The following is a 21,094-nucleotide window of genomic DNA, read 5'->3' as shown; positions in this document are numbered from 1 at the left end:
ACAGGCATCATAGCTGGCTGTTCCTCCTACTAATCAGAACCCCTTCTGCATCCACATTTCAGCTGCTCTTGTTTTCTGCTCCAGTATTTTTCTCCAACTCAGTCTGCTTTTTCGGATTTTACTTAAAAGAGTCCGGTTTTTGCTGTGTGTCTGAACTTGGACCCAAGAGGCCGGCATGAGAAAAAGAAACCGAGATACAACTTAGGGACGTTAGACCAGGAAAGGAGACGTCTGGGTTGTAACTTCAGTTTTTATATCTTTCTAGGTGCTTCTCTTAGCTGTCTCTGCCCTCATTCATCCATCAGAGTTTATTCCTGGATAATGTATCAGTGTCTGACCTCTGACCTTTGGGCTCTTAATGATCGGTTGTGGGTCACTAAACTTGAACAAAAACACAGTTATAGGCCTGACTTTTTAAAATGCTGTTGCCTTTTTTGTTTGTTTTGGGGTCTTTTTTGGTTTGTTTTTGTTTGTTTGTCACTTGCCTATAATATTTGCTGATAGCAGTTGTGGTCTGAGCATATATTCGCTACTTAAAACCCAACTCTGCTAAACACATGTATAACCCTAATTCGGTGATTTCTCCAACTAGCTGTGAATGTAATTCAGCTACTGTGAATTTAAGTTTTTTACTTACTTTTTCTTAACCTCTGCAGTTCCATAGTTAAGAGAACCTTAGAATATTTAAAAATAAACATTTAGTTGGGACCAAGTTTTTGGAGACCTAGATTCAGAACTCACTTCAGAGGTTTGATGATAACTTGTTTTTCGCATGATACTTCACAGTTTACAAAGATTTTTACATCTCATTTGATAATCACACAGATTTGTGAAACAAGGCAGTATTTTTCTTCATTTTACAGATCAGAAAACTGAAGCAGTAGAAATGTTGAGTCATGTATCTCAGCAAGTGGGAGAGCAGATACTTCAAGCTCAGTATTCTTTTCATTACCCCATAGTTAATGCTTTGGCTTCATTGATTTTTTTTTTTTTTTCCATTATGGCCTCTACCTTGTTGAAGCTCTTGGAGGCCATGTGATCTAACACAGCCATTTTCTAGCTTACCTTCCCCAGTTTGGCCTCTTCCCTTCAAAGCCATTGTACAAAATCATAAAAGCTAACTTTCTCTATGTCCTAGACCTCTTTGGCCGTATTGAGGGCATATTAATTTGTCATTACTGAGATGTAAGTATATGTGTTGTAAGGTGGAATGATCCTGGAGTGTAAGAGAATCTTACTTTTCTGAGTAATAGAAAGAGAAAAAAAAGAGAGAGAAGGGAGAGAAAAAGAAATAATTTGTAGAGTTTCTGAATTTCCTCACCTTTCACTCTGGCATTTCTTTAATGTAAGGACTTCATTATCCAACCCCAGTAGATGCTGTTACAGACCTGAGCTTTTAAATTCATGGGGTGCTTGCCTTGGGAATTTGGAGTGACTGTAACTAGTACTTTCTGATATGACTTGAATCTTTATAACTTTCTGGTTGCTGAATTTCTGGTTGCGAAGAATCCTTGTTTGATACTGAGTTGTTCTTATTTCTTACTCATAAAAACCCTTAGGTCCCATGCTTTTTTTCTGCATGAGGTATGTTTTATGCTCTGCTTTACTTAAGTACTGGCTTTCCTTCCTTTATCCTTGCTACCTAAGAGAGTCATGCTACTGTACCTCCCCCATGATTGTATTATGTATTTACTTAGCACGTTTTATTCAATCCCGAAGTAATTGCTCTAGTGGACTTGCATGGACTTTAGTCAGCACCACATTTGGCCAAGATGTTTATGCAGAGCGGTTCGCCTGAAAATATTGTCATTCTTCTTCTTCTTCTTCTTTTTTTCCCCCCTCTAAGCATGAAAGTTGCCTTTCATTCTCTCTCTGAAAATGAGGATTGTTCTCTTTGGTTTCATGTTTCTTAAAATCAAGACCGACCTAAGAGAAGGAATTATCTGTCTCACCTGGAGTGTGGATCCGTTCAGAGTAGTGGTTTTAGGAAATTGGAGCAGCACTTGGTGTGTTGGGGGTATCTTTGCAGATGGACCAGCCCCTTTTGCATCTCTTTCTAAAGTCTTTGGGTCTGGCCTGCAGAAACATTCCTTTGTGGTCTTTGAATATTGCATATATCTCCCTTTGACTTCGAGATGCTTTCAGCTTTTCTGTTGCACCATTTTCTAGGCCTCTTTTTCTAGATGATACCCAAGGCTGGCAGAATTTCTAATTTAAGAATCCAAGTGGCATGACTCAATAAAGCTTCATTCCACTTTTATGTTTTATAGAGTCTCCCATTAGAATATCAGTGTCAACAGAAGGAGCAAATACTTCTTCATGTAAGTATATTTATATATTCTGTTCACTAGTTTTTAACCCAAGACAATTATCTGCTTCCCAAGATTATGTTCATGTCTCGCCCCTGCCCTTATTGAGGGATGGGGTATCAAGTTTGGGAACAGGATGGTATTTGCTGTTTGGAATAGAAATGACCTCCTGCTATGGTTGGGGTCGACCAGATATCCCCTCCCCCTGAGATACATGTGGATATTAAAAGATACCACATATGTAGTAGTTTCAGGATAATGTAATGTCTTCAAATATTGGAAAATAGCCACGTAGCCTCTGAGGCCTAGTTCTGGGTGAGCAATCGAGAACATTGTGGGTTGTTTCTTTGCTTTTCTTTTTTAAGTGTGTCTTGATGCCTTCAGCAACTGCCTAAAGCATGATACTCAGCTGTTTGGGGCCTCTATTCCAAAGCACCTCAGTTCTCATATAAAGTCTGCTGTGATGGAGTAAGGAAACTATACATAGATGCCCTCAATTCAAATTCTATAGCAAGTGACTAATTATGAAAATGTTTGAAAGCAAGTCCCTAGGCAAGATCTCAGATTCGTTTTCCTGTGTTTAATGTGAAATGTGCTTTGTGTTTATGGAGGTCTACAACTGTTTAGATTGATTGGTGCTTTGTGCCGTGTCAGGGGAACTTAAGAAGTTAGCAAGGACTAGTAAAAATAGTTTTGATACTGATAAATTGTGAATAGCGTAGAATTAAATTTTGATATGCAACAGGGGCATTTATCAGGCCTTGAAAATAAAACTTATAACTCCAGTCTTTCTCCTGGAGAGTGTGTTTAATGAACAATTTCCTTTGGTTATCAGCATGGTAGAAAATACTTGAAAAGAAAGTATTTACTTTTGGCAACTTCAGTAGTTTTCCCAGTCTGTTTAAATATCCAGTTTGGTTCTAAAACCATTCTCTTTGGGTTGGTGGTACCCAGGCTGTAACGAAACAAGGTACACATATTTTTTATTGCATGAAGGATGATGTTTTGGCTATACTTTAGCTAGATGAAGCATCGTTTAACTGCACTGATGGCAACAATCTAGTAAGATCAACAGGAAATGAAATGCTAGGAGTAGATCGGCTTCCCCTAAGGACACTCATTACATACTCCAAAATGATAATCCCTTCTGGGGCGTTTGAATATTTGCTATTTAATTCTACTTACAAAAAGATTAGTATAATTATGTAGATTTTAGCTAACCAGCATTGAGGAATCATGATCTTTGTTTTCTATTTTTGAGTGTTTATTATATAAAAGCAAATACTAGGGTTTTCTTTCTGGCCTTTTGTCTGGGAATAATTTCTCCCCTGCATGATTCATTGAAGAAAGTTATTGAAACTCTTGTAATTGGAACCCTTCATGCTATCATTAATGGGGCAATGGAGGCGATCCTTAAACATATCCGAGTAGTTTGGGAATGGAAGAAATACTTAGGGAACTGAAATGAATCTCTCAGTTTACATTTCTATTCACTGCAATACTACTGTTGAGAGAGAAATAATTTTGAAATCTGACTCTGATCTCTAACTCTCAGCAGAATTCGTTCCTTGTATTTGGTAAAGATTTAAAAGTAAGAACGAAGGCTTTGTGTACCTTTATGTTAAAATATTTCAGTGTACCATACATAACTCCCCACTCATGGTGGGCTCTCAGTAAATACTGCTGAACTGATTAATGAATACTTTTTATTTTTTCTCTACGGTTGAATTCTATGTGTGATAACTTAAGAGCACAGCTTTGTTTTGTCCCAGAAGTAAGTAAACATGTAATAAAAGAGACACAACTTCTATAATTCCTGTGCCAAATCGTAACTGGAAGAGGAAGAAAAATTCAGGAAATAAGTGATCATCCCCTTGTACACCACTGAAAGATTCATGCCCTCACCTTCCCAGTGATCCAGGAGATGAAATTTAATCACGTCCCTGAAAGAGTGATATACTTCATGCATGGAGTGTGCGTGTCATCCATTTTGATAAGTTCACTCACATATTATTACTACAAGAGACTTGAAAAATGTTTTTCTCCACCAACTCATAGTATAGGGTACAATACAATATTTGCTTCCATTTATAATGCTTTGGTTTATTTATTTACCCTGTTTTCTATGGAAATAGGATATTTAAATAGACTCTATGATTTGGCCAGTTTTTTAAAATTAATTTTATTGGAGTATAGTTGCTCTGCAATGTTGTGTTAGTATGAATACATTTTTTAATCTCGTGAAAATATACTCTGTACTTTGGAAATATAAACCAATCGTGGCAGGATCCTAAGTCTAGTCTTGGTGAGAACAGAGAGAGCAGCATGAGGTACTCGGCTCCTCCAAAGGCTGCATTCAGGGGAATTCTGCACTGGAGTAGAGCTGTGATGGAAACACGGCTTAGTGAAGGCTGGAGCTGAAACTTGAGGAACCAGCAATCGCAATAAACTGGACTTAAAAATTCAAAATATATAAAAGAGTCAAAGGCCTTGGATAAGTTCACATGGGTCAGAAATAATCAGCCCTGAATAGGTTTCTTTTCACTGTGTTTCAGCCAGGAAGGAGACGTGTAAATCCCCGTATGTGAAAAGCAACATGTGCTATTACAATGTAATCGTGTGTGTGGCCTCCATTCTTTGAACTGTTGACATTGGTGTTTTTTGTGAAGTGAATTTTGAAAACCCTTTCTAAAGTAGTATGGATTCAGCAAACCTGTTGTGTATTCGAAAGATTTGGTGTGCTTTGGGCGTCGGTGTTAAAAAAGGGTGAGGGAGCCTTATTACTTTTCAGTTCTTTCGGTACAAGTGTGCACACCTTTATAGGGAAACGTCCCCTTAACTGTCAGTGCTGGTTCTGAGAACATCTCACCTCTGGGTAAATCTTGGGAGGGTTTATCAGTGGTAGTTCATGTTCGTGGCCCTGCTCAGAACCCTGTCTGGTATGCCAGGTGTCTTCTGTGGTATCCTTCCCTGATCACTGCAGCCCTTCAAGTTCTCCTTTTCTCCTCTGTAACTCATATTGGAGTAGAAAAAAAAACGAAAAGAAGAAAATTAAAATTGCCTACCTACCTATCCAAAATACTATTGCTAGTATTTTAGTATATTTTCTTCGAATCGGTATTCTTCCTTCTGGCTTTTTACTTCTCCGCCTTCTATCTATTTAATGAACCATAAGTGTTTTTCCCATGTCATGAAATGCTAGTCAGAAATTTTGAAAAATATTTTTCTAATCTAAAATTTTTTAAATAATATTTTTAAAGTCACTGTAACGATTCAGAAATCATTCTTGACTGGAGATTTTAAGAGATTTATGTTTCCTCTGCAAACGCTGTATCATTTTTGCCCTCTTTCTATTTATTTTTCCTAGCATTTTATAAATATGGGTGAAATAGCAAAGTTACTAATCCTTCCTTTTGTAAGGCAAATTTTAACTACTTCCTTTTTGAATTTGGGAATTTGCATTATACTTTCACTCTTTTTAGGGTTGTTAATTTATAAATTTTTTAAAAGTTTCTTATAATAATCTCCTGGTAAAGATTAGCATTATTTTCCTTTATTTTATTTTACTCTTTTGTAAATGAGGCGTCTGTGACTTAAAACATATAAATAATTTGCTCAATGAGTGTCCTATTACACGTGACAGGTTGTAGAAAAGAACTTGAAATTTATAAAACAGTTAGTAGGACTGTCTTGTTCCTCCTTTACACAGCATCAGCAAAAAAGTGAACGGATTGTTTAGAACAAACAAGCCATAATGATTTCTGTCTGAATTGCCAGCTGCCGGTGACCCCATTTTGCAGACAATTTTGTCAAATGCTGTAAAAAATACAATTGTTTTACCAACCACTTTACTGAATTAAGCCCCATCCATTCCAATTTAATATAAAAATGAGAGAAACAAAAATGGGAAGTCTAATGAATAGTAATAGGAAAGAAAATAAAGAGAAGTTTCTGGAAAACAGTCTTAAATAATTGAAATATATGTTTCAAATAATAACAGTAGTAATAGCAAATCTTTATTGAAGGCTCACTTTGTGCCAGGCACTGCACAAGGTGATTTCCATGGATGCTGAGTCATGGTTCCCATAAAACCGTCTTCCATTTTTCAAATGATGAAACTGATGTATTTTGTCTAAAGTCCCACAAGCAGGATTCAAACCCAGGCAGTACGCTAGCCTGCCGTAAAGCATGAGGTTTTGTTGCCTCAAAACAAAAAAAGCCTTTAATATGAAAAGGAATGAGATTCTGTGAATGGGTGGAAAAGTAGTCTCTGATACAAAGTGGATTGGGTGTATGTGTGGCAGATTAAGGTCAATGCATTGCTTTGAACCAGCTGAGCCCATATAATCTTTATGTTACCCATCAAAGCGTGACAGGTGGTGAGGGGGAATGAAAAGAACACAGACGTCAGATGGACTCATGTCCTTAAGTCTAAATACTAGTGCTGTTAATGACTGTGTGTTCTTAGGCAATTTATTTAATGTCCTTAAGACTCAGTTTCTGTCTGTATAACCTTGTTTATCTCAAACTATATTGAGAAGCCTAATATGAGAAAATGAATGTGAATCATTTAGCACAGCCTTGCTTTAGATGGTCTCCTCTATAGACAGAAGAGAGCCAGTAACTGAAAAATGTGTGCGTCTTTGAAGAAAATGGAAATCAAGGGAGTCCTACCATTTTATTTGAACAACATAAGAAAATATCCGTATTGTTGGAGGAGGAAAGGAGTTGATGATTTTCAGTCTAAATGGTGGTGCTGAAAGTTGTATGCCAAGAAATCACTCTTTTCCAAAATATTATATAGTCTCAGCTAAGACTGCATTTGAAAGGAACTTATCCAAGAAGTCCTCTTTGAAATTTCTGATTGAAATGAACAATTGAATCTTTAATTTGGCAACTAAAAGAGCTAGCTGAAGGAAAAAAATGTATTTTGTCTGCAGAGACATTTGTTATAATCAGATACAGCATGTTCCCTTGGGAATAGTGCTGTGCTATGTATTGATTAGATTGGACCAGGTCTGCTGATCCACTGGTGAAGTTCAGAGTTACTGTTCTTACTTCCATCCTCAGCTGTAACTGACTGACCTACTCTAAATGTAGACAGTACTGCCCAGACCTTTCCTAAATGACTTTCAGCTGGAAAAATGGCATTCCTATTTCAGATCTTTATTGGTGGCAAAATATGAACTCTGTCCTGTCACCGTTAGACAGCTACTTCTAATTGAATGCAAATTGTGTTTCCAGGTTTCTATAAACACGGTCTTTTCAAGGGTGTGGTGGCTCTGTCTCTTGTGGAGAATGACAAACAAATTGCCATGCATCCTATAGCAATAAAAGAAAAATTTTAAGTGGAGATTGCCCAACTGGTCTTAACCTCCGTTTTCTGATTGCCTAGAGAGTTAGTTACAGATTTTTAGGACAATACACTGACTTGAAGCAAGAGTAGGGGCTTGTATGTCACAGTCATTCATATCACCTTCATGCTTAGTTCATTCATTTTGTATGTGAATGCGTCTTACATTTTCCTTTACAGTACTCCCTGCAACTGTAATGTAATTCTTCAGTTCTGCCCTTCTAAAGGCATTCAGTGTCTATCATTGCATTCCACTACTTGATAAGAGAAAACCTTTGATCAAGCTTATAACTAAATCATCCTTAACCTTTTGTATCCAGTTGAGATTAACCTTTTCCAAAATTATTCTCTTGACCCAGACAAATATGTGTGTGTGCTATGTATATATAAGTAACTGATATTTGTAGCCTACTGTGTATTTTACAGAGTGTATTTTCATATATTGAGTCATTTATTCACAAAGTAATTCTGTGACCTAGATTTCATCCCATTTGTCAGGTGAGGGATGTGAGACTCAGAAATTTCTGACATGTCCAAATTCAAAAACAACATACATAGGTGGTAGAACAGAAGTTTAAGCCTGAATCTTCTGATTTCAATCATATTTTTTTTAATTACAAAGTCTTACAGGATCCATGCAACTACCTTGAGCTTCCTTTTTTTTTTTTTAGTGGTTTAAAATTTTTATTGGGGTATAGTTGATTTACAATGTCATGTTAGTTTCAGGTGTACAGCAAAGTGAATCTGTTATACATATATCCACTCTTTTTTAGATTTTTTTCCCATACAGGCCATTACAGAGTATTGAGTGCTACACAGTAGGTCCTTATTTGTTATCTATTTTATATATAGTAGTGTGTATATGTCAATCCCAATCTTCCAATTTATCCCTCCCCCCGCTTACCCCTTGGTAACCATAAGTTTATTTTCTACATCTGTAACTCTATTTCCGTTTTGTAGATGAGTTCATTTGTACCGTTTTTTTAGATTCCACGTATACGCAATATATGATGTTTGTCTTTCTCTTCCTGACTTACTTCACTCAGTATGACAATCTCTAGGTCCATCCGTGCAGCTTGAGCTTCTTAAAAGAAAGAAAGAAAGAAGAGGTCTTCTTAAAAAAAGAAAAAAAAAAAAGGCAGTCAGCTTTTAAGTGAAATACTCTCCACAGTCTACAAGGTGTAATGAAATGGACAGGAGAACCCTTAGTTAATAGCAACAAAATGCAAAGGTTTGGGCTTCCCTGGTGGCAGAGTGGTTGAGAGTCCTCCTGCCGATGCGGGGGGCGCGGCTTCGCGCCCGGTCTGGGAGGATCCCACATGCCGCGGAGCAGCTGGGCCCGTGAGCCATGGCCGCTGAGCCTGCGCGTCCGGAGCCTGTGCTCCGCAACGGGAGAGGCCACAGCAGTGAGAGGCCTGCGTACCGCAAAAAAAAAAAAAAAAAAAAAAAAAATTCAAAGGTTTAATACTATAAAAGGAGGAGAAAACGGTCTAGAATCATTTCAGTGACTTGCTCTTTGGCTTTGTTAGTTTGAGATTTATCTATTTCAAAACGTGCTATTTACAGAGGTGGGAATCATCTTAGAGCCATTGTGCTAATAGGCATCAGATCTTCAACAAACAGGGAAATCTTCCTCAGTGGTAGTTGATAGAGGTAGTTTGGGGTAGAGGCATGACCTTATTCCAGGCTGATTACTATTTAACCTATCACATAATACTGTAAATCCTAGATATTATTTGTATGATAGCTAAACTCAGTAGTAGAAAATTATCAGCCCTAGAGCAATTATTTCTCTGTATTTTATTCTTTTGGGGGCTTTTTACTGGAATATTCCATTTAACATTAAAAAACATCTTCCATCTTTTTGTATATCAGCTGCAAGAGGGAAGTCTTTATTTTTCTTGTTTTTAGAGAAGTATTAAAACTACAGTAAGTGTTTTTAATCATTAGGAATAGAGCAGTGAGGTGGATTATATATCCAAAATGTAAAAATGTTTTAAATGTTGAAGAGATTAGAGACAGAGAGACATATACAAAGAAAGCATCTAGGAAAACAGAGCCAGCAGGATTTTGATAAATTTACTTACCAAAATAAATGATGAACTTGGTGGATTTCTTCATTCTTCATTTTTTTTCAAGTTATCTAGGGATCTGAGGAATAGGGAGATGGGAATAGAGGCCCATCTATTATTAAAAGACCCTGGATGCTATAGGAAACAGGCCCCCCTTGCCCCTCAAAAGGAAGGAATAAGGTAGAGGAACAACATGGTAAATCAGTAAAATAAGAAATATGGATGGTGATTCAATTAGGAGTTTCTCAACTGCAGGTGATAGAAATTCAACTCCAAAGAGATTAAATATAAAGGGAGTATATAGGCTTATAAAACTGGCCCAGTTTGATCCAGAAGCTCACATGATATAATACGATGATTTCTTAGTCTGTATGCTTTGCTTCTCTACAAATGCTAGCTTTGTTCTTAGTGGGTTCCCTCTGTCTGATAGGGGGATAGCTGCTGGTATCTTAGCCTCTATCCCCTTGGGGCTCATAATCTAAAAAGAAGAGAAAGTCCACTTCTTATCCAAACAGCAAATTTTTAGAAACAATCTGATTGGCTCTGCTTGCATCATATGCTTACCCCTAAAATAATTTTGTATCCAGGGAGAGTAATGACTCCAGCTGGGCAGGGACTGGGACAGATCTCCACCGCTATGTGTGTTTGGGTCAGTGAGGCAGCTAGCTCAGCCCCATGGGAACTGCATGGTGTGGGTTCATTACAGAGAGGAAGGTTCTGCACCTAAACGGGGAAAGGGCCAGACAGGCAAAACCAACACAGCCCTCTAGAGCTGATGCGCAGACAGCTTTAAAAGAATCAGGAAACAAGGCTTCCCTGGTGGCGCAGTGGTTGAGAGTCCGCCTGCCGATGCAGGGGACACGGGTTCGTGCCCCGGTATGGGAGGATCCCACCTGCCGCGGAGCAGCTGCGCCCGTGAACCATGGCTGCTGAGCCTGCGCATCCGGAACCTGTGCCCCGCAGCGGGAGAGGCCACTACAGTGAGAGGCCCGCGTACCGCAAAAAAAAAAAAAAAAAAAAAGAATCAGGAAACAGGGCTCACAGAGAATTTTAAAGGAAAGTTAAAAATAGATGTTATTGAAAAGTATTTAACTGGGCAGACAAAATTCAAGCAAATTTACCATTGTAAAGAAAATAATGAGTTAGAAAACTGAAGACAATCAAAATATCATTTTTAAAAGACTCTTTGTTAGTACCTGAGCTCACTATCGTCATTCTTAGGAATGCCCTCTTTTAATCCAGGAACTTTTTAGGCTCTTCTGAAGAAAGTAGAAAAGAGTAGAAAAATGGGTTACAGTTTTCCAATTAGAATGCATGGGAAGCATTTTCAAATTGGTAAAATGTTCTGACTTTGGAGTTAAAAGTCAAAAAGTACTTGATTCAGGGCTTCCCTGGTGGCACAGTGGTTAAGAATCCGGCTGCCAATGCACGGGACACGGGTTCGAGCCCCGGTCTGGGAAGATCCCACATGCCTTGGAGCAACTAAGCCCATGCACCACAACTACTGAGCCTGTGCTCTAGAGCCCGTGAGACACAACTACTGAGCCCGTGTGCCACAACTACTGAAGCCCGCGTGCCTAGAGCCTGTGCTCCGCAACAAGAGAAGCCACCACAGTGAGAACCCCGTGCACTGCAATGAAGACTAGCCCCCGCTCACCGCAACTAGAGAAAGCCCGTGCACAGCAACAAAGACCTAATGCAGCCAAAAATAAATAAATAAAGTAAATCAATTTTTTTAAAAAGTACTTGATCCAGACTTTTTTTTTTAATCCATGATTAAGTAGATTTTGAAAAATTACTAGTTTCTTTCACCAAAGCAGTTGAATGTTGATTAGGGTTTTTGGTGTTTTTTTTTTTTTCCAGTAAGAAAAGGGAAAGAAGCATGCTTAGTCCATTCCATTTAATATTGCATAGAAAACTCAGCAGGTCTTGTGAAAAGTGCGAACTTACACTGATTGAGGCTGTATCAACCTCATAGATGTCACCACTAAAACCTAGAGGAAATAATGTCTCCAATAGTTCATCTGTGAGCATCTCTCACTATTCTCTGTCCTGTTCTTATTATTAACTCCTCTAGACATAGGTCAACTAATCATCAAAGAAATGCTGGAATGGCACTTTCCATTTTATCTCTCCATCTATCAGAGGTCAACAAAATCTTAAAAACCAATGATTTTGTAGCCTAAAGCTGTGCTCATCTTCATTCAAGGTCCTGACTATCTCTTATTTAGGAGACTGGGTGTTTACGTTGGGTTAGTTCATCACGTATGAGCTATCATGGTGTTTTTTGCTCAGGTATTCCAGAGCCTCTTCTTCAGTGAATATCAAGCAAGAAAAGAGGGAGAAAGAGAGAGAAAGAAAGAAAGAAAGAGGGAGAGACAGACTGGCTTTGTTATTGCAGGAACTTTTTTTTTTTTTTTTTGCAGGAACTTTTATGTGCAACGATAGAATATTTTATCAGTCTTTTAATTTTTAAGTGGAATTTTGGGCTATTAATCTCTCCACTTCAATTGTAAGAATAGTCAAATACACATAGGGATAGGCCAAGTGTCAACTAACGTCAAACAGCAACTGAGTGGTAAATTTAGGATGAAAATTTGGTGGCCCTGTTTCTGCTATTTGATTCTTAGATCATTGAGGACTTACCTCTCTTTAATTAAAACAAACAAATAGTTAATAACCCAGGTCCTACTGTGTTCCAGCATAATGCTAGGAATTGTGATGTGTATTTCTTGGAGGGGGAGATGGTTGGAGGAGGTGAAAAGAGGATAGTCCTTGGGCTGAAGGAGTTTGCAGTAAAGTTGAAAAGGTTAATTGTGGTTCATTATGCTCTTTGTGTGTGACGACACATAATCATAACATAAAGTAGAATTTGGGGGTCAGACTTTTAAATCAAGTTATTTTTAAAATAATATTGCTTAAGGTAGAGTATGTTTATCCATTCTGTGGTATGTGATTTAAAATAAAACATTATTTGGGTAATGATTGGTTTTACTGTTGTCTTTTCTTTAAAGTAGCCAATTGTTGTTTCTGCCTTATAGTTAAAGCTTGGTCGTTTTACCAAGAAATCAGAATCGTGACATTTATCCCATTTTAAAAAATGATGAGAATCTATAATTTACCATTAAAAGTAGAAGACTAAGATTAAGAGACATCAGAAATTAGATGATACTATGTAGGGTTTTGAAAGTAGTTTGGGGAATTTTTAAAGAATTTAGAAACTTAACTGGATATTTTAGAGGCGTGTTACCACAATGTGATAAATTGAATTACTGTTGATTATCAGAAACTTTTCCATGATACATAGATGGACTTACAAGATATGTTTATATATCCGAGGAGATATTTTTTATTAGGTGACCTGGAAATTTATATGGAAAAGTTGCAACTTCTTGAAGAATTTTATTTTTGTTAGGTAAAATCTGTTTTTTAATTTTTATTTTCTAAAGGCCATTTAATTGGCCCAAAGGTGGGGGAAGTGGTAAACTTGAAAATGTATGTCTAGTTATATTATAATTGAGTGATAAATACAGTAAATTAAAATAGTAAAGTAAATTAATCAATTAAAATTATGAAATTTTGGAAAGCAAAATTATCCTTTAAAATGATTCCTCTCTCAATTTTCTTAAAATTCATTGCTTGAGAACAGTGACTAATTGACAAGAAGCTTCTGCGTCATTTGATCAAGTTTTTAACTACAAATTCCCCATATAGGAATGAAGATATGTTAAGAGAAAAATCTGCAGGAGATAAGATATTAAATGTTATTTTATAATGTTCTATACAATTGTTATCCTGCATTTTAACTCAGAGATCTGTTTCATCAACCTATAGAAATACATGCCATTCATAATAAGATAACTATGAGAACAGATCATGATTATTTATAATTCTCAGTCTACAGAACTATAAGAAGGAAGCTGCTGCAAATTTTTTTTTAAATGCTGTAATATCTAACATGTCCCCCCTGTAATAAAATGTGCTAGGAGCAGCCCACCTTGTCAGACAGGGTATCTTTTTTTTTTTTTTTTTTTTTTTTTGCGGTACGCGGGCCTCTCAGTGTTGTGGCCTCTCCCGTTGCGGAGCACAGGTTCTGGACGCGCAGGCTCAGCGGCCATGGCTCACGGGCCCAGCCGCTCCGCGGCATGTGGGATCTTTCCGTACCGGGGCACGAACCCGTGTCCCCAGCATCGGCAGGCGGACTCTCAACCACTGCGCCACCAGGGAGGCCCCAGACCAGGGTATCTTTATGATAAAATGTGATATGAAGGGAATATGTCTGAGAAAAAATTAAGTGGCCATAACAGATGTTTTACAAAGTTTGTATATTTCCCTTTAGTTGACCCAGATGGATTTTTTCCTCTTCCTTCCTTGTAGAAGCTTCTTAATTTCATGTCTCTAATGCTCCAGAGCAGAAATACATCTTTGTTTAGACTTTCCTCAAGTTATCTGTGAAAAAATAAACCATACAAAGAGTTCTGGGTGTGTTTTAGAATGAACAGATCACGGGGGCAGGAGAATTACCTTGTATGTGCAAATGAAGCTGTGTGAAAGCAAGATAAGCTTTAGGAAGCAAATAGGTGACTCAAGCACACATAGGCGGTTTATTCGAACCTTTCAAAATGTTTTTACATTGCAGGTAAAGGGAACTGAGATTTAAAACTGTTAAGCTTAGTGCAAAAATAGAAATGAAACATCACATCCACTACATATATACACACAGAAACTAGTATTATGGTAAAATTTTCTGCTTTTTTTTTTTTTTTTTTTCTTCAAGTTTCTAGAATGTTGGCTGTGACCTTTTGGGTAAAAAGTGCATTCAGAAGTAAGTCTAATAGAGGCTTCTGGTGGAGAGAGTCTTCACAAAGAATAGGGTCAGCTATAGTCTCAATAATTTTAAGAATGTCATACTCTCCCACCTTTTTAGAAGAAGTGAAGACTTGGGTATATTCTAGTAAAATGTTGCTCTGAAATTGTAAAAAAAAAAAAAGTCTTTGTCTAATCAAAGAATAAAAGCAAACTTTATGATTTGTTATACCCAGATGTTAGATTATCTTCCAAGGCCCAGCCGTACTCTCTTGGTGATTTCCTAGCTCTTCAGGTAACAAACTTGCCACTTAACAATTGTCACAGGTATGTACATCACTTCCCAAACCAGAATATACGGTCTTGAAGGAAGGAATTTTGGTTTGTGTTTCCATTCCCATAACACACCAATATGCTGGTTCCCAGGAAGTATTTATTAAACGGATATGAACATTAATAGTGAGATGATTTTTTTAGTTAGATTATCGTGATTTCTAAAAGTTGTACATATGTGTAATTATAGGAAAACTACCTAAACCTTCAATCATGAAAAATGTATTTAAATATTTAAAAATCAAAGTTGAAAAAATTCACATTGGCTTAAATCATATTTATTAGAGCTTTTAACATTTTGAGGAGCATTTCACACTCCATACACCTCTACTTTAAATTTATTTCTGGATTTTATATCTTGAAGGTTTCTTCATTTTCTGATAAATACTTGTTTACATGGTGATGTATAAGACTGTGTTTCACCTTAGATGGGATTATTGCAAATTATATGAAAATCTACATATTAACTGGTTGGTCGCTGTCCTCCCTGTGGTGCTGAAGAGTCACCTGTTTGGGAGTAAGGGAATGCCGTGGCACTAATAAGGTTGATTTTTCTTTTATTATCATTAAAAAAGTAATAATGAAGTGTAACAATGTCTTTTACTGGGCACCTACCATGTGTCAGGTACTTTCATCTGAGAATAGATGTTATTTGTCCCATTAGATAGATGAGGTAACTGAGAGGCTCAGACAATTCAGTATTTGTCAAGGCTATATAACAAGTTCCATGCCAGCTTCTCTGACCCCATGTCCTGTGTTCTTTATACGCACTGATAGTAGAGGGAGAGGGTGAAAGAAAAACCTTCAGAGAGTTCCCCTTGTGACCTCTATCATACATCTCTAAGGCCATGTGATCATTGCAACTACTTTTACCACTTGGCTACTTTTATCACTTGGACCAAATCAGTTTTATGAATCAAGGTTCCTGAGCAAGGTACAGAAGTATGTATGCCCATTTACCATGATAAAAGGCGTTAAAACTAGAGTTTTTGGTAACAAATTATATTTGTTAGGTACTTGGATCATTTAGAAGGAAGACCATAAGCCTCCCCTCCTCCACATAAACAGGTATATGCATTAAATATTAAATTCAAGAGAGAAAAGAATAATCGTTAATATGTGATACGTAGCCTCCACTACTTCATCCTTGATTTTGATGGTAATTTTCAGATCAATTTTGAGATGCAGAATAAAAACCGTAGCTTTTTGTTTCAATGTCAGATTGATATGGAAGGTTATTTGCTTTTAACAGTTCCTACAGTAAGTTGTGTGTGTGTGTGTGTGTGTGTGTGTGTGTGTGTTTAGATTGACTTATTTTGTCCGTTTTTAGAGTTTTCCCCCCCAGGCAAATGGCATTCTCATCCCCTGCTGCTGTTAACATTTGAAGCAGGCAGCCTTTTGTTGCACTGTGGTGTAAATTCCAAGTTGCTGACCACGATTAAACAGAAAATGAAACTTGAGTGGCACTATCTCAAAATCTACTTAAAGTCATGACCGGTATCTCTGAAGCAATATATCAGTTTTGAACACAGGAAGAATAAGAAATTATGGCTTTTTTTGTGGCAGGTTTCTTTTTCTTTGAAATCAAAGGGGAAAAAAATACTGATTTGTCCAGAATCACTGAAACAGTGATTATGGATTGATAAACAGGGTGGACAGTACAAATACAGAATTAATTCTACCTGCACTTGAAATCTGATACTGTGCGCCATACCTGTTTTATAGCCATTGTAATTTTCTCATTTGTATACAGATGCTATAGTAACATTCATAAAAAACAATGTATAACTAATTAAAAAGCAAGCACTCAAGAAAGATAAGACACAAAGAATTAATTAGTATTATTCTTTCTGCATTGACTGCAAAAGCTTGGTGATCTGAACTGTGCTTCAGCGGTGAGCTCAGGACTCCCACCAACCCCCAAGGCTCTTCTTTAACGTTTGTTATTACTTAGCTATTTTATTTGGCAGGGATCCCTTCAATCCCATTTTCTAATGCATTGGCAAGCTTCCTGTTGCCAATAGCTTAGAGCCTACTACTGCTAGGGTAAGCGGCATAGCCGAACTTTCTAGGCTGTGCATCCTTATAAATAATGCATTTGGTTTCCTGTAACTACATGAACCCTTAGACTTTGGTAAGCATGTCTCTGTTAGTCAGGTAAAAGAGTTGGGAGATGAACAGTTGTGGAAATATTTGCAGGCAGTTACTCACTAATTAGAACCTGACTCCATCATAGATGCATTAATCACTGGGTTAAATGCTAAAGGAATGCTTATGATGTTTATAGTAGACATAAACAAGATATATAAAAATATCTTTGCTGACTAAACTGCATGCTTAATTTACCACGGAAAGTGCTTGTAGTGTTAATCTAGGACCTTTCGAAACTCCCATCACCCGTAATTAGATCTAATTTGCTCCTCATTTTAAGAACCTCTTTTAGTTTGCACAGAATTCACTGACTTTTTGGGTGTGTGTACACTTGTCCTTAAGAGCAATAAGGAGACGAGATGTTGGTTAAAGATAATACCTGATGCTCTAGGTATCTTGACGGTATAACACTTTGTTGGATTGGAAATGAAGAAGGGGAAATGCTATGTTAATATGTTAAGAGCAAAGTAAGAAATATACATCATACTTTTAACTTTCACGTGTTACTTATAGAATTAAAAATTAATGTTTTATTTTTGAGCATAAGGGATATTAGCACTTAAACAAGGGACACCATTTTTAAAAAGTAAAAACTGTTTCAGCAATGTTCTTTCAAATGCACCTTCAGCGTTAATATAAAATAAGAAAGTTCCACCCCAATATATATCCTTTTCTTCATTGGATATGCAATACCATTATTGGAAATTCACAGAATGACAGTGTTTAGCATTAAAATTATGTTGTAAGGATAAAAAAATTCAAATTGATTTAGATGTTGAATAAGTGGATTGCTCTGTAAATTTTCATCAGAATTAATTGAAAAAAGGAAAAATGTTTCTAATTTGATAAAAGATATTAATTCTGATCATTTTATTGTTGGTTTCTTTAATTACCATCAATTCATATTTGAACAGCTCATATATTTATGAGGATGATAACTTATAACTTTACTAGTAAAGCTTATTTGGTCATCTTTAGTGTTGCCACGTCAGTGATTTTGCAGAGCCTAGGTAGTTACCAGAACTAATGTTAGTCAAAATGTTTAATACTTCTTTCTTTCAATCACGTTGACCTTCTTTATTGATTAAACTAGCCTCTACAAGCAACCAATTATTGAATCAAATCTTCAGATCTGAATCTGTATATGTGTAATATACTTTTTTCTTTTTGATGTTTATATTTTGAAATGTCAGAATTTCTGTGCATTTAAAATGTTTCCTTAATAATTCAGGAAATTTGGGTAACTAAATTTAAAACTGTGCATTGGCGTCACCAGTAAATAAGAAGTCTTCATCAAAAAGATAATAAAATGTATTAATATATATATATTTTTATTTTAGTCCACCCGCCAAAAACAGTCAAGGAAAAAACTTTTTAAAGAACTGTAAAAAAAAATCAACCCACCATCAGATTTCTACTATAGCCCAGTCTGTTTTGATGGGTGTTTTGTTTTGATAGTTTCTGGGAATGGAAATAGATGGATTAGGTTTTTCTGCCTCCTATTGTCCGGTACTTCTAAAGGCCTCTTGCCAGGACATGGTCCCTTCTGGAAATGAATTTCTGCATTCTTCTTCCATCACTCGTCAAAACAGAATGCTCTCAGAAGTAAATGTTTTCGTAACTGGATCCTAAGTGAAGGAAAATCTGAGAAACCTAGACATGCATATACAACAAACAGCATTTCTTGCTGGGCTCTGTCTCTTTTTTTTTTTTTAATCACTCCACAGTCTGTCTACCACACAAATAGAATCTATTCTAAGACAATGGACTCTCACTTCTGCAGTATTTGCATTCGTGCCAGAGTGGGATTAGGAAAATGAAGTCCTTTATGTAACACCTTGGAAGCAGGAACCACTGCAGCCTCCTTCCCTCTTTCTTTCTGAGTCTTGTGCAGGGCCTGGCGCATATTAGGCACTTAGGAAACAATTAGTGAATGAAAGAATGAAGTTCTCAAAGCCAGCAGGGATAAGATCGACCTAGCACGGATCTGGAAAAACTGAGAAAAGGCACATTTTAAAAAATATGTGGGAAATCTGTGGCAGAAGAGTCATTAAAGACCAAACTTTCCCTTTTCATTTTAATATGGATAATTTTGAACTTGCTGTAAACACACAATGTTTCCCAATACTGATTTAATTTCTTCCAAGTAATACTTGAAAGAGAGAAAGTAAACTTTCCTGCTGATCTCTAGGTTTATGGCATGTCTTCTTCCCTCATCTTGTTCATATTAGAAGCAGTATACAATAGAGGGGCATTACGGTGTGTAGTAGGTTAGAGTTCTTTGATTCATGGACTTACCGGCAACATCATTTGAATAGGTTGGTTTCATCGTGGCCAGAGTTAAGCCACACAGCATAAATAAGTGGATCGCCTGATGTTGCAAATTAAATTCTGGCATCAGGAAAAGGTACACTCAAATGTAAGGTAGATAGCTAGTGGGAAGCAGCCTCATAGCACGGGGAGATCAGCTCAGTGCTTTGTGACCACCTAGAGGGGTGGGATAGGGAGGGTGGGAGGGAGGGAGACGCAAGAGGGAAGAGATATGGGAACATATGTATATGTATAACTGATTCACTTTGTTATAAAGCAGAAACTAACACACCATTGTAAAGCAATTATACTCCAATAAAGATGAAAAAGTAAATAAATAAATTAAAAAAAAAAAAGAAAAAGGTACACTGATTTGAGAAGTAAATATGTCCAAAGTGGAGATTGTGATATGTGTGTGCACTTAACCTTCTCATTATCGTATTTATTCGTGTTCTTTTCTCTTCCTTCTCTCGCCCCACTTCAGTCTTGTTTGGGTCCAGGTCCTGTAGAGCTCAACAGAAAAATCATTTCTTATGTTATCAGTGACACTTTTTTTTTTCCCCCCTCCGGTACGCAGGCCTCCCACCGCCGTGGCCTCTAACGTCGCGGAGCACAGACTCCGGACGCACAGGCCCAGCGGCCACGGCACGCGGGACCCCCCCCACACCGGGGCACGAACCCGCGCCCCCCGCATCGGCAGGCAGACCCCCAACCACTGCGCCACCAGGGAAGCCCATCTGTGACACTTTTTAAAATTCATTTTTTATTGAAGTATAGTTGAAGTATAATATTATGTTATAGGTGTACACTATAGTGATTCACAATTTTTAAAGGTTATACTCCATTTGTCGTTATTATAAAATATTGGCTATATCCCCCGTGCTGTACAATATATCCTTGTAGCTTTTTGTTTTGTTTTTTTTTGGCTGTACCACGAGGCTTGTGGGCTCTTAGTTCCCTGACCAGGGATTGAAGCCCCGGCAGTAAAAGTGTGGCATCTTAACCACTGGACCACCAGGGAATTCCCCTTGTAGCTTATTTTATATCTAATAGTTTGTACCTCTTACTCCCCTACCCCTATACTGCCCCTCCCCACTTCCCTCTCCCCACTGGTAACCACTAGTTTGTTCTCTGTATCTGTGAATCTGCTTCTTTTTTGTTATAGTCACTAGTTTGTTGTATTTTTTAGATTCCACGTATAAGTCATATCATACAGTATCTGTCTTTGTCTGACTTATTTCACTTAGCATAATGCCCTCCAATGACTTTTTTAAAGTCTTCTTCCATGGGTTGCACTTTCAAAATATAATTCTCAAGAGGAGAAGTAAGGATCCTGATAGTGAGAATTATAAAGAAGGACTGATGTGTATCTAATACCTGCCGTGATGTCTGACCTGCTTCTGTTTTTTACAGTCAACCTTCTCATCTGTTTTCCAAGGTGACTAAGACCTTACCGCGCTCAAAATTTGAATCATGCAGATAACCTCACTTGCTACTTCAGAGAAAAGAGAGATTATGGGGTGGAACTTCTTTTACCTTCTTGCTACCAAATCTATAAGCCTCAGCACGACGCCAGGGACATAAGCGGCCACTTAGTAAACATTATTTTGGATGGATGGGTGGATGGATATGTAGATAAATTAACATATATTGTGGGGCTTTAGAAATGTAAGTTACTTTCGTTACATAAAATACCACGACTTTAAAATCTGCAATCTGCTTTTGAGAAGCAGGTCACCCTGAGGTTTTCCATTTTTTAC

General features: G+C 37.3%; 1 protein-coding gene across 5 annotated transcripts in view; it reads left to right on the top strand.

Moving 5' to 3' along the window:
- Positions 1-21,094, top strand: part of NRG1 (neuregulin 1) — a 1,020,295-nt gene that overhangs the window by 870,225 nt on the left and 128,976 nt on the right. For 4 of the 5 annotated variants that reach the window (XM_065899834.1, XM_065899833.1, XM_065899836.1 and 1 more), the window contains one exon: positions 2,271-2,321. The exons of the other annotated variant lie outside the window; for it this stretch is intronic. In XM_065899834.1, the coding sequence (XP_065755906.1) occupies positions 2,271-2,321 (51 nt within the window). The remainder of the gene's footprint in view (positions 1-2,270; positions 2,322-21,094) is intronic. 5 annotated transcript variants of the gene reach the window in all.

This window comes from Phocoena phocoena, chromosome 21, assembly GCF_963924675.1.
Source record: "Phocoena phocoena chromosome 21, mPhoPho1.1, whole genome shotgun sequence".
In the NCBI taxonomy this organism is placed as follows: domain Eukaryota; kingdom Metazoa; phylum Chordata; class Mammalia; order Artiodactyla; family Phocoenidae; genus Phocoena; species Phocoena phocoena.
The sequence above is the reverse complement of the archived record's forward strand: the minus strand, read 5'-3'. Positions and strand labels throughout refer to the sequence as shown.